The sequence below is a fragment of the Phascolarctos cinereus genome, unplaced genomic scaffold (genome assembly GCF_003287225.1).
Source record: "Phascolarctos cinereus isolate Bilbo 61053 unplaced genomic scaffold, phaCin_HiC Scaffold_1;HRSCAF=81, whole genome shotgun sequence".
In the NCBI taxonomy this organism is placed as follows: domain Eukaryota; kingdom Metazoa; phylum Chordata; class Mammalia; order Diprotodontia; family Phascolarctidae; genus Phascolarctos; species Phascolarctos cinereus.
The window spans coordinates 81,658,242-81,682,213 of record NW_027555514.1 but is presented as its reverse complement, the minus strand read 5'-3'; the positions used below and the strand labels follow the sequence as shown (position 1 = coordinate 81,682,213).

Below are 23,972 nucleotides of genomic sequence, written 5' to 3'. Positions count from 1 at the left end.
TCAATATTTCTAACTGGACATTTTCTAATTTCTCCAATTTAAAACAAAAATGAGTCACAGTAAAAGTAAGCCTAAAATAGCAGAGAGCGATGTGGAGAAGATACGGGAGACTGAGATTTTTTTTGACACAAGGAGTACTACTGGAAGAAGACAAAGCTAGGTAGAAGGCTAAAATGCTAGACCCTGAGTAGCAGGACAGTACAGCAGAGGAAAGGGAAAGCATTCTGACATGAGAGAGGAATAATAAAAAAAGGAAATTTTCATCTTTCAAGTGAAGACAAACTTCCCCTACTTCACAATTTTGCTAGGGGCTTATTCTAACGAATAAATAACAGTACAAATGGGAGAGATAAAATGATAAAGCAGAAAGAGTAAGGCACATCAGTAAGCAAATATCAGTTCTCTCATCTGTAAAATGGGAATAATAATACCTATAGTACTTAACTCAGAGTAGTTGTGATAATCAAACAAGAAAGTATAGAAAGCAATGTGTAAACCTTAAAAGCGGTCTAGATAATTGTTCCCTACTGCTAAGTAGTTCCATAGCAATTTGACTATGTCACATATATCTTTCTCTAAGTGCCTACCAGAGATAAAATAATTCAAAAGACACTGACCTGATGACCCATATCAATCTTTGTGAAACTGAAGGTACTAAGGTGAGCATTTGCTCCCCGCACAGCTGGTTCTATTGTTTCTCGAAACAATTTCTCTATAAACTGGCAAATAAAAGGCCACATGTGCTTTACAGTCTAGGAAGGAAAAATAAGAATCTGTTAAAAAAAAAAGTTACAAAAACACAACCTGTTTAAGTCATCGAGAACAATGTACCTTCAACTGGATTTATTTTTAGATGCTGCCTGTACATTTTATATCCAAAGTGTTTGCTGTACTTCAGATGATGGTGGAGAGGGGGAAGAAGAGAAGGTGGGGGGTGGGGAGAGAACAGGATAGATTAAACAATTCTGTTTATTATTCAGTACGACTGTAACAAACCAGAATGTTCCAGGCAGAAAGTGTTCTAGGTAAATGAGTTTTCTGGTTCTTTCATATTCATCATAGATATTTAATATCTTAATTAAATTTAATTCAGGGTTAGTCAGATAACTCTTTTTGCTAATCTTTTTCATTTTAATCTACTTTCCTTCCTTATAAAGTAAATATTATTTTTATGACTAAGGAACACCTAATATGCCTTAAAGTAATCATTTAACATCAATTTTCACTATAAACCATTAAAAATGTAGAAGGTTTAGGACATATAGGCGAATATGTACCAAAAGGCACACCCTGAGACATGCTTTTGTTTTGAATTTTGACTGTCCCTTCACATAAACCAAAACCAAAAAAATTTCCAGGGATTACTACACATTAGTATGGCCATTACTGTGAAGAATCCGTCATAGAAAGTCAAAGTATAGTGTATTTGCTGTGAACTGGACCAGCCATTCTAAAAAGCAATTTGGAACAATGCACAAAGATTTACTAAAATGTGCATGCCCTGTGACCCATTCATAACTCAAAGAGATCAAATAAAGAAAAAATGGACCCACATGTACAAAAATTACTATAATACACTTTTGGTGGTGGCAAAGGACTGAAAACTATGGGTATACCCATCAGTAAAGGAATGGCTAAATAAGTTATGGTAAATGAGTGTAAGGGAATACTATTCTACTGTAAAAAATGACAAATGGTAAAGTTTCAAAGAAATCTTAGAAGATTTGTATGAATGTATGTATAATGAAGGAAACAGAACTAGGAGAACAATTTAAACAATAACAATAACAATATAAAACCAGTTACTTTGAAACCTCAAAGAACTATGATCAATTCAATGATTACTACAATTCCAGATAATCAATGATGATGATGCATATGACCCACTGCCTGACAGAGAGGTTATGGACTCAAGTTACAGTATGAGACATATAATTCCAGACATAGCCTGCATGGTAACTTAGTGAGATTGTTTTGTTTTTCTTTTTTCTCCTTTTCAATGAACGGAAGTAGAATGGAAGTGGAGGGGGGGTGGGGAATAAGGATAGAGTTGACCTCAAAAAAGAAAGAAAAGGGTTATGGAAGCATTTTCTTACACCCACAGAAGAAAAAAATAGATATGCCAGAAGAAATCATAAATAAGCAGGAGAGCTTTAAAAGTGATACACTGAATTTACTCTATACTCAAGAGGAAGAAATTTACATCTACCATCTTCTATTCTATGGTGTATACATACATACATACATACATATATATATATATATATGAATGAAAATCCTTGTTTCAAGGAGTATAGTTAGTATTAGAATAAAAAATTTTTTTAACAAAACAATAAAGTAAGCAGGAGGTCACAGAAATAGAAAGTATGCTTGCAACACTCCCTTAGGCTTTTCTTTAGCCACAATTAAAAGACACTTCTTCTCAAGGTATAACAAGTAACCCAACATGACTGAGTTCTAGTTATCTATAACAAAGAAAAAAAAAAACAAACAAGATTCTGCTACACAGTTTCTAATGTTATGAATTTTAGAATCCCAAACAATAAAGGGTAACATATCATTTTCTAATTCTTACAGAAGACAAGAAGATTGGGGTCTTACCTTATTTAGCCATTCTGCTCTTTCAGTGTCAGGAAAATGGACCTACAACAACAACAACAACAACAACAACAAAAAAGATATGCCAGATTAATTTGAATATTAATAGGAATAAAAAAACTCAGATTACTATTTAGCATGTCTATAAATACTTGCCCTGATTATATAATATTGCTTTACAAAACCTATTATTTCTATGCTCTATAGCTGCAAAACTAGGTCTATATTACTCTACTAACAATAGTAGGACATGTATAACCTGTATTGAATTGCTTGCCTTCTCAATGAGAATGGGTAGGGAGAGAGGAAGGGAGAAAATTTGGAACCTAAGTTTTAAAAACAAATATTAAAAATTGTTTTCATATGTAACTAGGAAATAAGAGAAACAGGCAATGGGATATAGAAATCTATCCTGCCCTACAGGAAAATAGAAGGGCAAAGGGATAAGAAGTGGGGGGGGGAGATAGAAGGAAGGGCAGATTAGGGGAAGGAGTATTCAGAATGCATACCATCTTGGGGTGGGGGAGGGTAGATGGGGAGAAAATTTGGAACTCAAAATCTTGTGGAAGTGAATGTTGAAAACTAAAAATAAATTAATAAGAAAAAAATTTTAGATTAAAAATAAAAAAAATTAAGAAAAAAAAACAATAGTGGGAAAATAATCTAAGAAGTGAAATAGGTAGCTGCTAGGTGGCACAATGGATAGAACACTGGCCCTGGAGTCAGGAGGATCTGAGTTCAAATTCGGTCTCAGACCAGACATTTGACACTTACTAGCTGTGTGACCCTAGGCAAGTCACTTAACCCCAATTGCCTTGCCAAAAAAAGAAGTGAAATAAAGATATGATAATTTGGCCTTTGACATTTTAGTTTAATAGTGCTTTGATGGGGTTTTTTTGGGGGGGGCAGTTTTGGTGAGGCAATTGGGATTAAGTAACTTGCCCAGGGTCACACAGCTAGTAAGTGTTTAGTGTCTGGTCTGAGGCCGGATTTGAACTTAAGTCCTCCTGACTCCAGGTCCGGTGCCCTATCCACTGCGCCACCTAGCTGCCCCTAATAGTGCTTTGAGGAAGGGAAAAAAAACCCTGCAAGTTTTAAGTACCAAAGAACCAACCTACCTCCTGTATTTTTAACTATTTATAAACATTCTCACTTGTATGTTCTGCTTACACCTGAAACTATGCAGAATACGAAAGTTGGACTCATCATCTTCCATCTAACTAGGCACCTCTTTGACATTTCCTCCTCAGTAACAGCAAAAATCTAAGCAGTAAGTCTAATCATTCCTAATGGAACATCACAAGAGGGATATAAAATGCACTTTCCCCAGCCTCAGCAAAGTGAGAGGCAGCCGAAACTCATCTAACATGGATAAGTGACACAGCTGGGTAAGATCACAATGAAAAAATGTTGCAAAAATCCCATCTCTTTAATAATAAAATTGTCCCATAGACATTCTGTGGCTATGAATTTTCAACACCATGCTGAGGCAAACTTTAAAAAATGGGATATGCTGCAAAGCATTACCAATTATGACTAAAGTGATACAAAATATTATCAACAGTAGATAGGACAGGAAAAGGGGAGGTAAACTCAAACAGAATGACAATCAACAGCCCAAGGAATAAACTAATATCACTAAAACATTAAAATAATAAAAGAAGGCCTTCAGTGCCTAGTACATCCTCTCCAAAGGAAGTACATACATATAAACATCACAAATGGTGGAAAAAGTTTGGAATGGTTACAATCTGTAATAATGAATATCTAAACTGGTGAATAATGTATCTACCAAAGTACTCTTAGGAACACAAGGATTCTGCTGATACTTAATACATATTCTTTTTGATCCCTACTCCTCTATTAAGACACACAGAACACTATAGAAAGTCTGGGCTCCTAAGATGAAATCTGCTATTAAAAAGGAACATATTATCATTTCTGAACCACCAGTTAAGATGAAGACCTTTCTTCACCAGAAAGAATAACCTTAAGGGTATTACTGAAATGTGTTTTTTAAGGTGCTAAATTCTGAATGGCTGGGGGTCAAACTGGTTGGTGATTGAAGGAAACTTGGAATCAGGGATGGTTAAGAAATGATAGGGAAAAAAAAGAATTTACTTACTTGACCCAGCAAAAAAAAAAAAGTTCAAAGATAAGCAAAAGGCAATGTGACAAAATGGGGGGGACCCCCACACTGAGTGTGGATTCAGAAGATCTGAGTCTCAATTCTGCCCCTGTAAGATGTTGGGCCAGCTACTTAACCTGCATCTCAGGGCCTTTACCTATTTGATCTATGAAATGAGAATAGTACCTGTGCTACCTCACATGGTAGATATGAAGATCAAATGAAACAATTTAAAGTTCTTAACAAGTAAGATGCTACACAAACACAAGAGACTAATTATTAAGAGAGAAGAATCACTGGAGAAATTTATCCAAACAAACAGAGCCTTAGGGACTTGCTAAAGAGGTTTCCAGTAATTGTGGAAAGGGCAAATTCAATCTGAAATTAAGGACTGGGTTTCCACGAAGGACCAACTTTACTTAGAAATGTGTTAGTCTCAAGAAGAAACAGGTTGAAAATTAAGTAAGATTAAATTGCAAAAATCTCCACTTTTAATAATATCTCCCCCCCTCAATCCTCCCTCTCCCCATACACAAACATTTTATAGTATGGCATTTCATCACATTGTAATAAATTAGTTTTATTCTGAATGGCTGACGGCCAGTAAATATTGTATATATTTCTTCAAAACTGTTTTCTTACCTTGCCTTCCCCTAAACCCTTCTGAACTACCAGACATTATGATCTGTCCTGTGGTTTCACCTTCCAGACCACAGTCCACATACCCTGAAGGATTTGAAATCATTTAACCCTCTTATCTTTGGAACTCCTTTCACAGGCCTGCAATGCTCTGACTAATGAGTATGTAACATAACCAGTACATCTTCACATTTGAGCCTGGCAATCATCTTGCTTCCTGCCCTACTTTTCTTCCTTCCTGCAACCTTTTCCAGCTGAAATAAAAACAATAGTTAGTATTTATATATTGCTTCAAAGTTTACAAAGCACTTTACAAATATCTCATTGTATCCTCCCAATAGCCTTGGGATGTAGTTACTATTATTTCCATTTACAGATGAAGACACTGAGGCAGACAAAGATTAAGTGACTTGTGCTGGGTCATACAGCTGGTGTTTAATCAATGTAATTTTTCCATTGGTATTAGAAAGGGTATGTCAGCTGACTCCTCTCAATATTGCCGTAATTTCACAAACCAAAACATTCCCTTCTGGGCCACAGGTCCCAATGAACTGTCTCTCTCTAAAGCATGAAGCTCCTTGAGGGCAGAAACCATTACACTTATGTATTTATATCTTTAATGCTTAGCACAGTGCTTAAAAATACTTTTTCACTCATTTCTTCCCTATTAAAGCTGTCATAAAGGTGAACAGTTTGAAGTTGGGCTTTGGTCCCAAAGTTGTACCACTAAAAGGGCAAACGTTTCATTTCCCTCGGATGGTGAGGGACCTTGGATAGTAACTGAACAGAAAAAAAGAATGTTGAACCCAGAATGATTTCATCATTAAGTTATTCCTTCCTCTCTCAATTTAAAGTGACCATTGCAATCTAGGATCTCATATCATCTTACTTATATATTATATCTCACTAGTCAATTTCTACTTACTCTTAGTATGTAACTCAATATTTGGTGAATTAAAGTGAACTCAGGTTGAGCCAGAGTAACCTTATGTACTGGAGACTATTGTAAATCTTTTCCATTGTATTCCACTTTTCTGCCTTATACAGCAAAAATAATTTAATGAACCACTAATGCTTTTTGAACAATCGTTGGGTAATCAAAATTCATTTTTCTCACTATAAAGTATCACTTCTGGTATTTCTGGTAATCCTAACCATTCAAGCTATTTTAAGCATAGATGGGAGATATAGTATCTGCTCTGCTTCAACCCCACCTTCCTTGAAATACCATTTGCTCACATTACTTCCCGCTAAAGAAACGACAGGGCTCCCCTAACGTGTATTACATCAAATCCCAACTTTTCAACTTGGTTTTCATTTGAAACTACTAACCTCCTTCACCATCAACCTATCTCATCAACTACATTTTTTTAATCACTCTAACTTTTAGACTCTTATCCAGCCAAATTTATCTGTTTAGCCCTTTACACAAAGTTTATTTATGCAGGCTTCTTTATACAGGACCTCAGAAACATCTAATCGAACCTGTTCACAACTAAGAATCCCTTCGCATTCTCAACAAGTGGTCATCTGGACTACATCTGGGTGTGAAGGAACTGAAGGCTCTCATCTCATCCATGTCTAACATTCAAAATTCAGCTCAACCCATCTCTTCCAGGAAGCCAGCTCCCCCAAATCTGACCATTCCTTAAAAACTCCCCTCAGCATCTCTGCTCTAAGTTTATACTTTGTGTACACTTTCTACCAGAGTGATTAGCATGTATTTATTCATTTGTTCCACATGCCCAAGCATATTACAAAATCATACTCAAAGGCTTTATCTGTGTTTATCCTTCCAAGAGCACACAATAAAACACTGCATATGTACTCAGTGATCAATGTTTTTTGCTAAGCATAAAATACATTTCATTGTCCTAATTCTTCCTAATTATTTATGATTTAACTTTTTATAGGCAGCTAGATGACACAGCATGTTGAGTACTGGACCTAATGTCAGAAAGACCTGAGTTCAAACAGCCTTAGCCACTTAGTAGCCATGTAACCTTGGGCAAATCATTGCTGTCTGCATCAATTTCCTCCTCTGTCAAATACAGATATTACCCATTCCCTCCCAGAGTTGTTATGAGAATGAGATTATATGTTGTGATTTGTACATCTTAAAGAGACATATAAATTATTACTATTATCATGGGAGGATCACCTAAACTTACATATATTTTCAGTACTTATACTTCTCATCAGAAATTTAAACCACCTTTAAGATGTCCTTACTTTAATACCTGAAAGGATCCATGACTTCATCACTATAGTGGGCATTCTCTAAATCACCAATCCACCCATCTTAGTAGACAGGTCCACGAATTTAGGTTCAGAAAACTTCACTGCCAACTTTCTAGTGATAAGCCTCTCCAAGTCTGGCCAGTCCTACTGAGCAAATCATCCAAGCTCCCTGGGCCTCATTTTCCTCATCAGTAAAATTAGGATAAAAATACCTGTAAATACAGGGTTGTGAGGAAAAAATGAATATGTAAGTGCTTTGTAAACCATTAAGTGATGTATAAATGTCAGTCACTATGATTTTTTTTGTCCACAGTCCATTATCGTGCCCGTATTCAGAAGTTTCCCAGCTCCTTAGCACCAGTTTGAGCAAGAACTACACTGGCACAGTCAAGCAGCATCATTTAATAAAAAGAGAAGGAAACCAATGCAGCCAAAATTAGAAGAAAAGAAGAAAAGTGGGAGAAAAACAATTTTATGCCAAGCTTCTCTGATAAAGGTTTTGTTTCTCAAATATTTAAAGAACTATGCCAAATCTATAAAAATAAGAGCCATTTCTCAATTGATAAATGATCAAAGGATATGAACAAGCAGTTTTCAGAGGAAGAAATAAAAGTTATCAATAGTCATATAAAAATATTCTAAATCACTATTGATTAGAGAAATACAAATTAAAATAATTCTTAGGTACCAACCATCACTACCATCAGACTGGCTAAGATGACAGAAAAGGAAAATGGAAAATGGAAACACTGGAAGCGACGAGGGAAAATAAGGACCTAATGCGCTGCTGGTGAAGCTATGAACTGGTCCAAACATTCTGGAAAACACTTTGGAACAAAGCTCAAATCCATACCCTTTGACCCAGCAACACCATTACAAGATCCACACCTCAAGGAGATCAAAGGAAAAGGACTCAAAAGTACAAAAGTATTTACAGGAGCTCTTTTTATGGAGACAAAGAATTAGAAATGAGGGGATGCCCATCAATTAAGGAATGGCTAAAAAAGCTATAGTACAAGAATGTAATAGAATACTGTGCTGTAAGAATGAAGAAAAAGATAAGTTTCAGAAAAATCTGTGACACTTGTATGAACTAATGCAAACAGAAGTCAGGACAACAATTTACACAGTAAAAGCACTGTTGTTAAAGAAAATCAACTGTGAAATATTTAGTAAGCCTAATCAATATGGTAATCCATAAAACTCCAAAGGACTTACCTCCAGTTAGAGAAACTGATATACTCAGAGGGCAAATTGAAACATATTTTTCCCTTTTTGTTTTTTTTAACATGAATAATGTGAAAACGTGTTTTGCATCACTTCACATATATATTTATTTTTTTAAAGAGCAGCAGATTTAGAGTCGAAAACCTGAGTTCAAATCTCAGCTCTGATCTTTATTATTTACTTATTTATTATGACCTTAAGAAAGCAACATCACCTCTGTGGGCCTCAGATGGCAAATAAGAATAAGACCTCTAAGGTCTCTTCCAGCTCTAAATCTGTGAGTCTGAGGTTACCACCTTAGGGCTCAGCAACCCTAAACCCACTCCTTGGTTTTGTAGATGACGAAAATGAAAACCAGAAAGGCAAACTGACTTGCTCAGTCACAAGACTAAAAGTAGTGGCAAAGCTAAGATTTGATAGATTCCCTAATTTTCTAGGTAGCACAGTGATAGAGCTCTGGGCCTGGAGTCAGGAAGATCTAAGTTCAAATTCAGCCTCAGATACTTATTAGCTGTGGGACCCTGGACAAGTTACTTAACCTCTGTTTCCCTCAGTTTCCTCATCTATAAAATGGGGAAAATAATATCTTCTTCCCAGGGTTGTCGTGAGGATTAAATGAGGTAATAGTCATAAAGTATTTAGCACAGTGCCTGTTACAGAGTAAGCACCACATAAGTGTCAGTTATCATTATTATTATTATTATTATTATTATTATTATTATTATATTATCATTATTATTACTGGTCCAATGCTCATCGTACTATACCAGATACTTATATGGACTGTGATGTCAACAGTTTGTACTTCTTTCAAAGGTGCTAATCACAATCATTCCCAACTTTTAATCCTCTAAGATTATCCATAGAGAACATACTCAGTATGCCTGATGTCTTCCTTTAGCTGTTTTTTTGTTTTTTTGTATGTTTTGTTTTGCTAGGCAATGGAGTTGAGTGATTTGCCCAGGGTCACACAGCTAGTAGGTGTCAAGTGTCTGAGGTCACATTTGAACTCAGGTCCTCCTGATTCCAAGACCAGAGTTCTATCCACTGCCCCACCTAGCTGCTCCATTTAGGTGTTTTTAAAAAACATTTTATAACTATTACTGAGGCTTTGTACTTCGGTTTTCCATCTGTTCTCTTACACTCCTGATAGACACTTGACCCATCCTCCTTTTCTAATTATGCATTTCCTAGATTTAACAGTTCTTTACACTACATTGCAAACAAATCATCATGAATAAAACACTGCCACCTACTTAGGTCCTCCAAGCTTCTTTCCATTGAACTCTGGGTTGCCTGTGATTTTGATTCTTTAAAAAGTATGGTGTTCCCTGATTATAATCACATAGAGACAGCAGAGAATAATGCTGCTTAAAAATCAGTTTTTGGTGAGAGCAAACAACTTGGAATTATCAGAAACATTATACAATTTTCCAAATACCATTCAGATTATCCCCTCTTCAATTCTGGGCCCAGATCCAGTGCCTCTCTCAGACAGATACAGCGATGCACTGTGACAGGCAATTTGATGGGCAGTAAGAATTTCTTCACCATTTGGCTTCTTCTCTATGTATGGTCTGGCCAATTACTTTGGCATGGCTCTGAATGCGATCAAGGACACCATGTAATGTTTCTGAGACTTGAAAGAAGCCAAGTACTACAGGGCTTGTCTCTAAACAGGGCATGTTGCATAACAAGGAAAAAAATCTTTGAAGAACTCTGTTTTATGCTCTGATGATGATAATTCAAACAATCATTAAAATATTATTTCTACAGCACCATCTATCACATTTATCAAAGAATCTTCAAGGAAATGCAGTGCTGGAGGTGGAGACTCCAAAGCTTCATTTTGTTCTACTTAGTCAAATGCTTTTTTATAGTCAGCAATAAACAGAGCAGGATTTAGTATTCCCTACACTTTTAAGTATATAATGACTACAAAGAAAATACTGTAGAGTATAATTTGTAAAAGCCTGTTTTCTCATTTCTTATATTTGCATAACATACACTTAATACTTTGGTAGATGTCAATTACCCTATATGGATAAGAAATTAGGTCTACAGAACAGCTAATGTCTTTGTAGTTGCCTTTTTTTGAATAAAAATAGATCTTTCCATTCTTTTGGAAACTCAGTTTTTAGCAATATCAAACTTGGCCAAGACAGTTTATCATTAAATCAATAGAAGAAGTCTCCTAACTGTTCTTCTTGCTTCCAGTGTCCTCTCTAAGTACCTTCCATGGATATGCCAAATTATTATTACTTTACCAGTCTGACCGCAAAACTCCCCAAGTTCAAGAAGTTTCAACGGTTCACCACTGTCATAGGGGTGGGGAACCTGCAGCCTCCAGTCCACAATTTTTCTATGAAGTTTGGATTCAGTCAAAGGTCCACACTTGAGGACCTAGAGGGCCACACATGCCCTAGAGGCTGCAGGTTCCCCAACCCTGGTAGACTGTTAAATATAAACTCCTCTGTTTGGCATTTAAAGCCATTTACTAACTGACTACAGCTTTCTCTCTTTCTCTCCACCCCAAATGATCTACTGACTTTTTACTGTAAATGACACTACATCTCCCATGTCTGGGTCTTTGTGTAGGCTGATCTCCATGGCTGGAATTCTATCTCTTCCTCTCTATCTTGTAGAACTTCTCACTCTGTTCAGGGTTCAGCACAAATGCCACTTTACTTTCAATCAGAGTGTGTGTGTGTGTGTGTGTGTGTGTGTGTGTGTGTGTGTGTGTGTGTGTGTACACACACACATGTATATATACACACACATATACACACATACATATATACAGCACTACTGAGAATTGTCATGGTTAAAGATATTAAGGAGGCAGAGGCTAAGACTATCCTAACCAGAGGGGTCTACATATTTTATCTTTCCAGCTGGCTCCAAAACAAAAACCAAAGCTCAAGACTCACATTGCATGAAGTACTACTACTAGCCAGCCAAAACTGAATCACTTTGCACGTTTAATAATGGTTTGTTTATCTGGTGTTTCAGAACTGTGTCATGCCCTAAAACAGTTGGCTAGCAACATACCAAAACTTAACAAATATTACATTCTTTCACAACTAAAGCTTTAGTACCAGATCCAGTGTCTTATACAAAGACCAAAAAATATTTAAAAGCTGCTTTCCATTAAGTGGTGGCCAACACTAAAAGTTTTCCTTTAAAAGCCATAGGACTGTGGAAAAGATTTAAGATGTAGTGAAGAAATGCTGTTTATAAAGTCACAGAAGCCCAAATTTTGATAATTAGAGCTAAGAAAATAAATTATTTCCCTACCCAAAGATGAGCTAAAGCAGAAATGTCAAATATACATGCAACACAAGTACGACCAAACTAAATTAAAATATAATTAGGAAATATTTAACAAAATCAATAAAATACAGTAGAACATGGATAATGTTAATTTATGATTTTCTAAGTCAATATGCTCAGGGATACTTAAGTACACTTAGCAGTCTGTTTCTATTTGAGTTTGACATCACTGAGCTGAAGGATATCAAAGTAATCTCCAGTTTTTCCTTAAACAAATTGGCCAAAATTATGAAGATATATGATCATACTATAGTTAAACAAAGGAATTGCCACATAAATTTAGGCTTTTATATTAATTTTATTAAATACTGAAAAATAATTTTAATAATAAAAATTAATGTCTTATTAATTATATAACAATATAATGACTGTTTAAAAAGTAAAGAAAGTACAGAACTTGAATCTTCCAGTATCTTTTGGGGGAGAAGGCTTTGAGGAAAAAAAATGTCTCAAAGCATAACTGCTATAGGGTCTTTAAACTAAGTATGAGTGGTTCCTAGACTCTTTTTACTTTACCAAACTACAGTAACCTGAAGACCTTAGAATATGAAGAAAAACTGTCAGCCTTGACAAGTTTTCAACCAACCCAGACTGACAGCCTGTCTCACCTCCTCACTTCCCTGTACCTTCACCACCTCTAATCTCTTCTACCACACATATAGCAGCGCTCTTTACAAGCTTTCTCAGCTCGATAGATTGCCCTTAAAGGTTTGTGACAAAACTCCAATTACAATCAAACACAGGAAGTTCATACAGCCAAATCTGAAAGAAAACATGCCTAGCATGAATGAGTTCCTGCGAGAAATCTTGGGCAATAATTCTTTTTTAATTCTACAGTAAGTAAGGAGTACAGAGCTAAGCCACAGGAAGAACTCAATATGCACTGATTGTTGTAGGTCCCCTTAACTATTAGAATGCGTTATTTGGTGTCTGGTTTAAAGTTTCTATGACCTTTCTTATCATGTGAATTTTTAACTACATTTGCTAATGCAAATGAAGTGATATCGCTTGCTTGAAAACGTGTGCATACACACATTTATGCATAACAATATTAATAATCAAAGCCTTTTCCCCGGTATAAGGATCCTTATATAGTGAAGTTTATTCCCTCTGCCCTTCAAAATCACTCATCTGCAAGGAGCAAGCTGAATCCACCTCCATCAGAGAGCCTTTGATCCTAATTAGAGAGAACAAAGCCAAGGGCCATTCTCCCAGGACTGGCTAGACAATTTAGAAGTAGAACTCCAAAGGAAGATTCATGTTAATAATTGCTTACTAACCACTATATTTGTGTAGTTTTAACTGTTACTAGCTTTCTTTTGTGTTATTTCCCAATTCTAAATTCATAGGAAGCTGTTCACCTGGGTCCAAATAGCCTCATAATACCTAGGATAATAAATAAGATCCTCCACACACCCCTTTCTTAGCCAACCTCAATTAGATGAACAACCATTCCAATTCCATATTCTCATACCCAGTAACCAATTATAGTACTCAAAGTTCTCAAAGTGTGGAACTGGAAAGAGGTATAACAGATCACACCCGGCTCTCCATCAATCACTATTCTGGGAACCACCCAAAAGGAGGAAATATCCTTAATACATGTTATATATAAAAGGGTTTTCCTCTTTAAAAAAAAAAAGGAAAAGTGGGGAGGCCATGTTTGAAGCTGTCCACCACTACAACCATCCAAGCACCGACCTGGAGGACTACAGCAGCATGCTCTCCTACAGCTAGCTCTCCTGAGGCCTACGTCAGCCAAACACCATATTCTTAAATATATCTCATTAGGACATGTAAATCTTAGAGTGGGCTTTCTCCTTTTCTCTCTATGTGAGAAGCTGAGTTATCACATAATCATTCCTTTTGTCTTCAAATGCTGGAAATGAAACGGATAGAAGAAAATGATCAAACCTCCTTTCATTTTAAACCTCCTCTAACTTTTGAGAGCCTTCATTCATAGTTCTATAGTGAACTATCCTTTATCAACCAGATGAAATTCATAGCTCACAGTGTCACGAGGCTAACATATGCTATGTACTTGAAGGAAATAGCCATACACATTCTCCTTCATTTCTTATTCTAGATCTAATGATGTAGTAATCAGAACACAGACACACACACACACACACACACACACACACACACACACACACGGAGAGGGGGACTTAGGGAGTTAGGAAGTGGTGGGAAAGAGACCAACAGATGGAGTTTCCTGCAGTGCACACGAACTGGCCTGGGGCTCCATTTCCAGGAACACATTATATAACAGTGCTTATATCTGTCCTTCAGCCCTAAGAGACCCTTAACTACAAAGAAAAATTAAGAAGAGTCTCAAAAAAGATGGAGGAAGAAAATCATTATTCACTGAAGAACTGTTGGAAAATTGCATAGCACAGGAAGAAAATAAGATTAGATCAACCTCATACAGTGCCATACAACAAATTCCACCTATAACAATGAATGTTAAAGCACCTAAAGTCTAACAAAAAAAAAGGAAGCTATTTATCACAACTGAAAAAAGAAAATTCATATCTATTTAATACTTCAAACATCTAAACTACCTGTATGTAGTCATAATCATCTCTCTTTATGCCTTAACTAGTCTTCACTTTCCCTCTCATCTCTAACTCTCTGTAGTACTCACCCAGTTCATCAACTGGGTGCTCTAAGACTGCTTTTCCCCTGCTCCATCTCCATCCTAAAATTAATCAGTTAAATTTTACAGTATCATCTGCTCTTGAATATCTTGTCCCCTGTCCTTTCAATGCTCATGCAATGCCAAATCTCAACTCAGGACCATTCCCACAATCCTTATCTGCTCCTACTAACAAGATGCTGAACAGAGCTGGAGGAAATCACACAAAAGAGCCCAGTAACTACAGGCAAATTTATATGGTCTATTATCAACTAGACCCTCACCATAGTAATCAATCAACAAGTAGTTAAAGTTTCAGGGGGAAGGTAAAAATGAAAAGAATAAAACAATCCCCATTCTGAAGGAGTTTACTTTCTAATGGGAGAGCCAAGAACACATGTAAATACAAATAAATACAAAATAGATAAAAGCTGGTTAGGAAGGAAGGGAGGACACTAGCAGTTGCAAGAATCTGGAAAGGCTTCATGTAAAGTGTATTTAGAAGGAAGAATGGGATTCCATGACCCAAAGGAAAGAATGTATTCCAAGCATGAGGGATGCCCAGTGCAAAGGTATACTGATGGGAGATGAAGCATCATAAAAAAAAAAAAAACCCAAAAACAGAGAGAAGCCCAGTTTGGCTGGATTGCAGAGGAGGAAAGTGGGATAGTGAAAGTAATGTCCAATGAAGCTGGAAAGTTAGGTTGGGGTCAGATCATAAAGGGCTTTAAAAGCTACACAGAGAAGTTTGTATTTGATCCTAGAGCCTAATAAGTTTACTGTTTAGGGAAAGGGAAAGGAACGAGCATTTATTAAGTGTCTACTACATGCAAGCATTGTGCTAAGCACTTTACAGATATCTCACTGGATCTTCACAACATCCTGCAAAGGCAGGTGCTATTATTATTCCCATTTTACAGATGAGGAAACTGAGGCAAAGAGTAACTTGCTCACAGTTACACAGCTAGTAAGTGTCTGGGGTTGAATTTCAACTCAAGTCTTTCTTCTTCCTGATTCCAAGCCCATCATTCAATCCGCTGCACAACTTAGCTGGCTGTGTAGCGGAGTTATGAGATTAAAAATCACAATCCTTTTTCCCTGCACTGACTTTCTATTCCACTCACTACAGCAGCTGTTTCACACTTGTCCTTCTCTCCTCAAGGTTACCATACGATCCTTTCCCACCAACACTCCTTGAGGACGTTGCCATACACAATGCTGGGGGGAAAAAGGGACCATTTGCCAAGAGCTCCCTCTTTTCCCCTTTTCTACGTCTCTGAACACCTTGACATCATCTCTTGCTCTCCTCTTTTGCTCTACTTGCTGATAAGGTGACCCTTTTCTTCTAGTGCAATCTCTCTACATGCCCCCCTCTTTGTCAATTAGGGCAGACCGGCCATCCCTCCTTTCAATCATCATTTTCTCTCTCGTACTAACAGTGAGCATGAAGAAAGCAAAGGTAGCCATGCAGGACTAGAAAGCTACAGAACTCACCATTAGCCACAAGATCATCAATACCGGACTTCAAGAATAAAACTCTATGGGTGAATCAAGCAAAAGGTGTTGTGTTGTTTTTTTCTCGTTCAGGGGCTTGAGTTATACAAAGAGAATTACTGATTCACTTTTACAACTCTGCAGTGCAAAAACATCAACTAGGACACATCTTTCTATGCCAATGAAGCAACAGTTTGGCTGGGGGAAGCTATGACAAGATGGCTGGCTTTATTTCTCACAGAAGAGCTGAAAGGAAAACCACTCTTCCAGAGGAAAGAGAATGAGGGAGTGGCTGGGAAGAAACAGCCTGACTTATAGCAGTAGAGTAGGGGTAAATAAGCAGGAGGGACTAAGCTTACTCATTCGCACAACATAGAACTGCCCCATCACTGATTTATGTTGGTATGTCTTATTTCTTTCTCCGGTGAACTTTGAGACCGCCTTTTCCATTTCGCCAGTTCTGCTTTTTAGGGCGTTCTTCTCCTTATTGGCTTTTTGGACCTCTTTTACCATTTGGCCTAGCCTGTTTTTCAAGGTGTTATTTTCTTCAGTATTTTTTTGTGTTTCCTTTTCCATGCTGTTGACTCGTTTTTCATTATTTTCTTACATCATTCTCACTTCTCTTCCCAATTTTTCCTCTCTCTTACTTGATTTGCAAAATCCTTTTTGAGCTCTTCCATGCCTGAGACCAATTCATATTTTTCTTGAAGGCTTTGGATGTAGGAGTTTTGACTTTGTTGTCTTCTTCTGAGTGTATGTTTTGATCTTCCTTGTCACCATAGTAATTTTCAATAGTCAGTTTTGGGTTTTCCCCCCATTGTTTGCTCATTTTCCCAGCCTATTAGTTGACTTTTAACTCTTTGTTAAAGCAGGGTTCTGCTTCCAGGGTGGAAGGCACACTGTCCCAAGCTTCAGAGGTTCTGTGCAGCTATTTACAGAGGTACTTCTAGGGACCTGTAAGTTTTCAGTTCTTCCAGGACAGTATGATATAAGGAGAAATGTTTACTACTCTCATGGCCTGTGCTCTGGTCAGTAAACAACCACAAGCACTCTCTTCTGCCCTGGAACTGTGAGGAGAATCCCCCTTCCACTGTGGCCATAAACTCTGCTACGCTAGTGCTCCACCTCACCCTTCAACTGCCACCCAAGACAACAACCTGGATTCGAATGTGAGCAAAGCAACAGAGTCCTGCCTCGGTGCTAGCAAAAAGACTCCTGAAATCTCCTTCTGACCAGTTACTCAACCCCCTTACCATCTGTGGGCTGAGAGCTCCGAAAGCAGCAGCTGCTGCAGCCACCACTGCTGATTCAGTCACTCCCATGGCTTGCTCCTGGTTTGCTGTGGCCAGAGCTGTGCTAGTACAGCCTTCCATTGACTTCGCTCTTTTCTCACCCAGATGCAACAGACCCTTCCTGCTGACCTTCTAATTTGTCTTCAGCGTCTGTGGGCTGAGAGGTCTGGAAACCACCACTGCTGCCAGTGATTCAGTCACCCTGAGGCCCGTTCCGGGTTTGCTGGGGCCAAGTCTATGCTGGCATGGCCTGTACTCCACTCTCACCCCAGGGTGACAGACCTTTCTTGCCAACTTTCCAAGTTGTCTTGGGCTGGAAATTTGTTTTCACTCCATCTTTTTGTGGGTTCTGTTGCTCTAGATGTTTAGAGTAATTTTTTAAAGGTTTTTGGAGGTTTGGGGGTGAGAGTTCAGGAGAGTCCCTGCCATTACTCTACCATCTTGGCTCTGCCTCTTATTTTTATATACATATATACATATATATGTACGTTTATATAAATATATATATATACACATACATATACACATGTATGTACACATATATACATACATATACATATATATGTGCACATGTATTATATATGTATATATACATATATGTATATACAGAGACATATTTATATATTTGTATCACTATCACTACCAACCAAATCCCCTATGAATCCAAACAAATCCACAGTCTTTACATTGGCAATGTCTAAAAATGGATTATTTTCCCCTCAAAACACAACCCTCTTCCCAACTTCTCTATTTCCAAGAGAGGAACCACAACTCTCTATTTATTCAGATTCCCAACCTTGGCATTATTCTCAACATTAGTCTCAACTCCTTATTCTCTCTCACCCTACATACCAATTAGTTGCCAAATCTTGCTATTTCTATGCTCACAACCATCTCTCCCATCCATCCACTTCACTCTAGTCAGAATGTTACCACATTAATATCAAACATAAACTCCTCCATCTGACTTTTAAAGCTTTTCACAATTTCTAACTTACACATGCTGTTGCATTCTCACTAGACAAATCCTCTATGAACTCCACTTCCTACACAATCCTATCAAACACACCGACCATCTTGCCATTCCTCACAGTATACTCCCAGCCTGGAGTGCTCTCCCATTTCACTCCCATCTCTGGGAATCCCCAATATTTCTTTCTAAGCTCTGCACAAGCCCCACCTTCAGAATCTGAGACTTACCAGTAAGGAGGAACTGGTTACTGGCCTACAAATGAGCTATACAGTGTAAATGTTACTACAAGTCAGACGGACTATATATGTCCCTGTGGGAAGGGAGCAGGATAATTTTTTTGACTTTGTACATTTTTTTAAATGGTGAATAAATAAAACCTTTTCTTTGTTTAATGCTCTTATTAGCCTGAGTGCTCATAGGAAAGCTGAGGCCCCTTTTGTGTAAGCAAAATGAGTCAGATACTGAAATCCCCAGGACTGGGATATAAGCCAGAGAAAACTTGTGGAGTGAATCTCAAAAATTAACTGTTAAGTCTCAGATTCTGAATGTAATCTCCGTTTTTTGAAGGATGAAATTATCATTCAGGTAAGTTAAGAATTTCTTAGATGAAGACAAGAGGGTAGAGTACAGGCTGCGACCCATCTGAGCTCTCCCAACATTCCTACAAACAACTTTAAACTAATGCTTCAATTAATTTTGGAATGGCAGAGCCACCGAAAGGTCAGAGGGAGACCTCTTCCTAGCCTAAGACAACTCAGAAGGAGATCCCCAGCAGAGGTCTGTAACATGGGGGTAGGCACAGGCCCAGAGTTCAGCAGGAGCACCAGCAGAAGACCTTGGAGGCAGCCACAACAAAAGCAGAAGAAATTCTGGGAGCCTGAGGACAGAGACAGTAAGGGAGTCAGACAACTGGTTAGAAAGAGACTACAGTGGATCCTTTGCTGGCAGCTAGTGCTGACTGGCAACTCTGATACCTATACACAATTCTGGGTTGCAATTCCATGGCAAAGAAAAATGTTGGTAGTTGGTCACAAGGGAGCAGGGGCCTTGGTCACAGTTCTAGGACCAAGAGGAAGGCTAGCAGCAGTGAGGAACAGGGGACCTGACCACAGTTCTAGGGCCAAGAGAAGCACTTGCTGCTACAGGGGAGCAGGGGCCCTGCTTGGGTAAAGATTAGAGCACAGGCCAGGAAAGCACTGACCACACCTCTCCCAGGATAACGCTACCTTGAAAGCACCAAAAACTCTAGAACTAGCTCTGAAAATAGCAGCATGAAAATGTCTGAAGCTTGGGACCCTGCCTCTCTACCACCTACCAACTCCCCAATGGTGAGCAAAGCCCAATTTTAACATAACGTTCAAAGTCAAGAAATTGGCTGGAAAAATGAGCAAACAACAACAAAAAACGAACTTTACCATAAAAATCTACAATGGTGGTAGGGAAGAGCAAGACATAAACTTAGAAGTCAACAGTGTAAAATGCTCAAAGAAAAATGCTAATTGGACCCAAGTCCAATAAGAATTCCTAGAAGAGTGCAAGAAAAAGTTAAGAGTAGTAGAGGAATAATTGCGGAAAGAAGAGTGATAAAAGAAAGTTATGAAAAGAGAATTAACAGCTTGGTTAAAAAAAGGGACACAAAATACTGAAGAAAACAGCACTTTAAAAAAATAGAACTGGGCAAATGGTAAAAAAAGATACAAAAATTCACTAAAAAAAAGAACTCCTTAAAAAGCAGAAATAGGGGGGCAGCTAGGTGGCACAGTGGACAGAGCACTGGCCCTGGAGTTAGGAGGACCTGAGTTCAAATCCAGCCTCAGAGCAAACACTTGACACTTACTAGCTGTGTGACACTGGGCAGGTCACTTAACCCCAACTGCCTAAAAATAAAAAATAAAAATAAAAAGCAGAATTAGTCAAAAAGAAAAAGAAATACAAAAGCTCACTAAATAAAATAATTCCTTAAAAATTGGAATTGGACAAGTAGAAGCCAATGATTCTATGAGACTTCAAGAACTCAAAAGAATGAAAAGTCAAAAGAATGAAAAAAAATGTGAAATATCTCATCGGAAAAACAACTGACCTGGAAAACATATTAAGGAAAGATAATTTAAGATTTATTGGCCTATCTGAAAGACATGATCAAAAAAAGGGCCTAGACATCATATTTTAAGAAATTATCAAGCAGAAACTGACCTGATACCTTAGACTCAGAAAGTAAAACAGAAATTGAAAGAATATACCAATCACCTCCTGAAAGAGATTCCCAAAATGAAAACTCACAGGAATATTATAGGCAAATTCCAGAGCTTCCACACTAAGAAGAAAATATTGCAAGCAATCAAAAAAAATTAAGTATCATAGAGCCATAGTCAAGATCACACAAGAATTAGGAGCTTCCATGTTAGAGTAGAGAGCCTGTAATAATATTCTGGAGGGGAAGCTAGGATGACAACTAAAAATAATAACTGATCCAGCAAAATTGAGCATGATCCTTCAGGGGAGAAAATAGACAATCGATGTAACAGAGGGCTTCCAAGCATTCCTAATGAAAACACTAGAGTTGAATAGAAAATCTGACATCCAAACAGAAGTCTCATAAGAAGCATAAAATGGTAAACATGGAAGAGTAATTATAAGGCACTCAATAAAGTTAAAGTGGAAGCTACAATCCTACAGGAGAAGATGATAGATGTAACTAACTGCTCTAAGAATTTTTTCATCATTAGGGCAGTAGAATCTGCACAGACAGAGGCCATAGGTATGAGCTGGGATGATCTCAAAAAAAAAAAAAATGAAGGGGCAAAAAAGAGGGATGCACTGGTGGAAGGGAAAGATAGAATGGGGCAAATTTCCTCACATAAAAGTGGGTCCACAAAGAAGAGCTTTTTATAGTGGAGGGGGAAATGGTGGTAGGAAATGCTTGGGCTCAATCTCACTGGAATTGGTTCAAAAGAGGGATGGAATTGGTTCAAAAAAGGGAAGAATGAATACACACACACATACACAGAATTAGTTGAGAATAGAAATCTATCTCAGCCAATAGGTAAGAGGGAGAGGGAATAAGAGATATTGGGAAAGGGGGAACATATGAGGATGAGTGGATGAGGGGAGGCAGTAGTCAGAAGCAAGACAGTCTTTTGAGGAGGGACAGAATAAAAAGAAAGAAGGATAAACAGAGGAAAACAGGATAGAGAGAAATGCATAATTAGTGATCATAATGTGAATGTGATGAGAATGGGAACGGGATGTGAATGTGAATGGGATAAGCTAACTCATACAATAGAAGCGGATAGCAGAATGGATTAGAAATCAGAATCCAACAATATATTGTTTACAACATACAAATTTAAAAGAGAGACACACACAGTTAAAATAAAGGGCTGAAGCAGAATCTTTTATGTTTCAGCTGAAGTAAAAAAAAAGCAGAGATAGCAATCATGATCTCAAAGCAAAAGCAAAAATAGATCTAAAAGAGATAATCAGGAAAAGTATATTTTGCTAAAAGATACCATAGACAATGAAGTTATATAAAAAAAAATTTAAGGGCAAATTACTCTGATAAAGGTATCATCTCTCAAACATACAGGGAACTGAGTCTAGTTTATAAAAATAAGAGCCATTCCCCAATTGACAGTCAAAAGATGCAAAGAGGCAGTTTTCAGATGAAGAAAGTAAAGCTATCTAGTCATATGAAAATGCTCTAAGTCACCACTGATTAGAGACATGCAAATTAAAACAACTCTGAGGTACCACTTCACACCTATCATACTGGCTAATATGACAGAAAAGGAAAATGACAAATACTAGAGGGGGGTATGGAAAAACAGGTAGACTAACACACTGTTGATGAAGTTGTGAAAAGGTCCAATCATTCTGCAGAACAATGTGGAACAAATGCCCAAAGGGCTGTAAAAACTATGTATACCCTTTGACCCAGCAATACTCCTATTAGGTCTGTATCCCAAAGAGATCAAAGAAAAAGGAAAGGGACTTATGTGTACAAAAATATCTATGGCAGCTCTTTTTGTACTGGCAGAAAGCTGGAGACTGAGGAGATGTTTATAATCAGGGAATGGCTGAACAAGTTCTAGTATGTGATTGTGAGGGAATACTACTATGCTATAATAAATGACGAGTGATGTGGTTTCAGAAAAAACATGGCAACACCTGTATGAGCTTATGCAAAGTGAGGTAAGAAGCAGCAGGAGATCATTGTGCACAGTAACAGCAATGGTGCAGTGACAACCAACTGTGAAAGCCTTGGCTCCTCTGATCGATAGAATGATCCAAGACAACCCCAAAGAAGTCGTGATGAAACAATGCCATGGCCTTCCAGAGGCAGAGCTGATGAATGGAGTATAAATTGCAATATAATTTGCTTGCTTTGTTTTCCTTGCTTTTTTGTGATACGGCTAATATGGAAATACATTTTGTATGATTTCACATGTATGACTCATTTTTGCTTGCCTTCTCAGTGGATGGGGCAGAAGCGAGGGGAAGAGAATTTGGAACTCAAAATTTAAAAGCAAAGAACACTAAAAAAAAAATAATAAAAATAAATAAAATAATAGTTCTTTTTTTAAAAGACATGAGTAAAGAGAAGAAAAAAATTATCAAATTAACTTATCAAATTAACTAAAAATCTCATACTATATCATGTCTATGACCAAGTCTGTGCTATTCTCAACTATATTTTCTACTTCTATTTAATAAATGTAGAACTTTAGGTTCAGAGAATTCTTTTCAATAGCACCTTTGAGAGAGAAATCCTGAAGACCATGAAAAACAAAGTCATTCTATAGAAATGAAGCTGCTTCATACAAAACCTGCTAGAGTTTATAATAAGACAAAAGTTTAAATAAAATTTTTCTAGTTGTAGAACTACTGGGTCCATCTTCTAGTTCAATAATTCTTAACTTTCTTGCGTTGCAGACCCCTCTGGTAGTGTGTTGAAACCTACTGATGTCTCTGAATAATCTTTTAAATACATAATCGAAAGAAATGCTGAATTTCAGTAAAGATTAGTGAAAATGAAGCTGTAACTTTTTTGTTAATCTGAGTTCACAGTCCCTCTAAAATCTCTAAACGGAATTCCAAGATTTCCATGGACTCCTGGTTAAGAACGCCTGCTCTAGTTTCATAAGTCATACAATGACAATTATAAATGACCAAAAACAAAGGATTTTAAAGCTCTCCCTATACAAAAATGTAGATCATATGTAAAATTTAAAGGAAGGAAATCTGCTATCAAGTTTTCAAAAGCCTGCTTAAGAAAAATGAATATTTATAGGCCACATGCCTGGATTCTATAACAAGCAATTTAGAGTAGAAAAAAATTCTACCACAAAAGGGAAAGGAAAAGGCTGTTTATGCAAAACAGAAAGTAAATACATTCATAAATTATACATA

The 23,972-nt window shown here is 37.3% G+C and overlaps 1 protein-coding gene across 2 annotated transcripts in view; it reads right to left on the bottom strand.

The window, feature by feature from the left end:
- ESYT2 (extended synaptotagmin 2) overlaps positions 1 to 23,972 on the bottom strand; it is a 115,461-nt gene that overhangs the window by 63,581 nt on the left and 27,908 nt on the right. For both annotated transcript variants that reach the window (XM_078152542.1, XM_020990348.2), the window contains exons 2-3: positions 2,602 to 2,643; positions 618 to 752 (exon numbers count right to left, since the gene is read on the bottom strand). In XM_078152542.1, the coding sequence (XP_078008668.1) occupies positions 618 to 752; positions 2,602 to 2,643 (177 nt within the window). The remainder of the gene's footprint in view (positions 1 to 617; positions 753 to 2,601; positions 2,644 to 23,972) is intronic.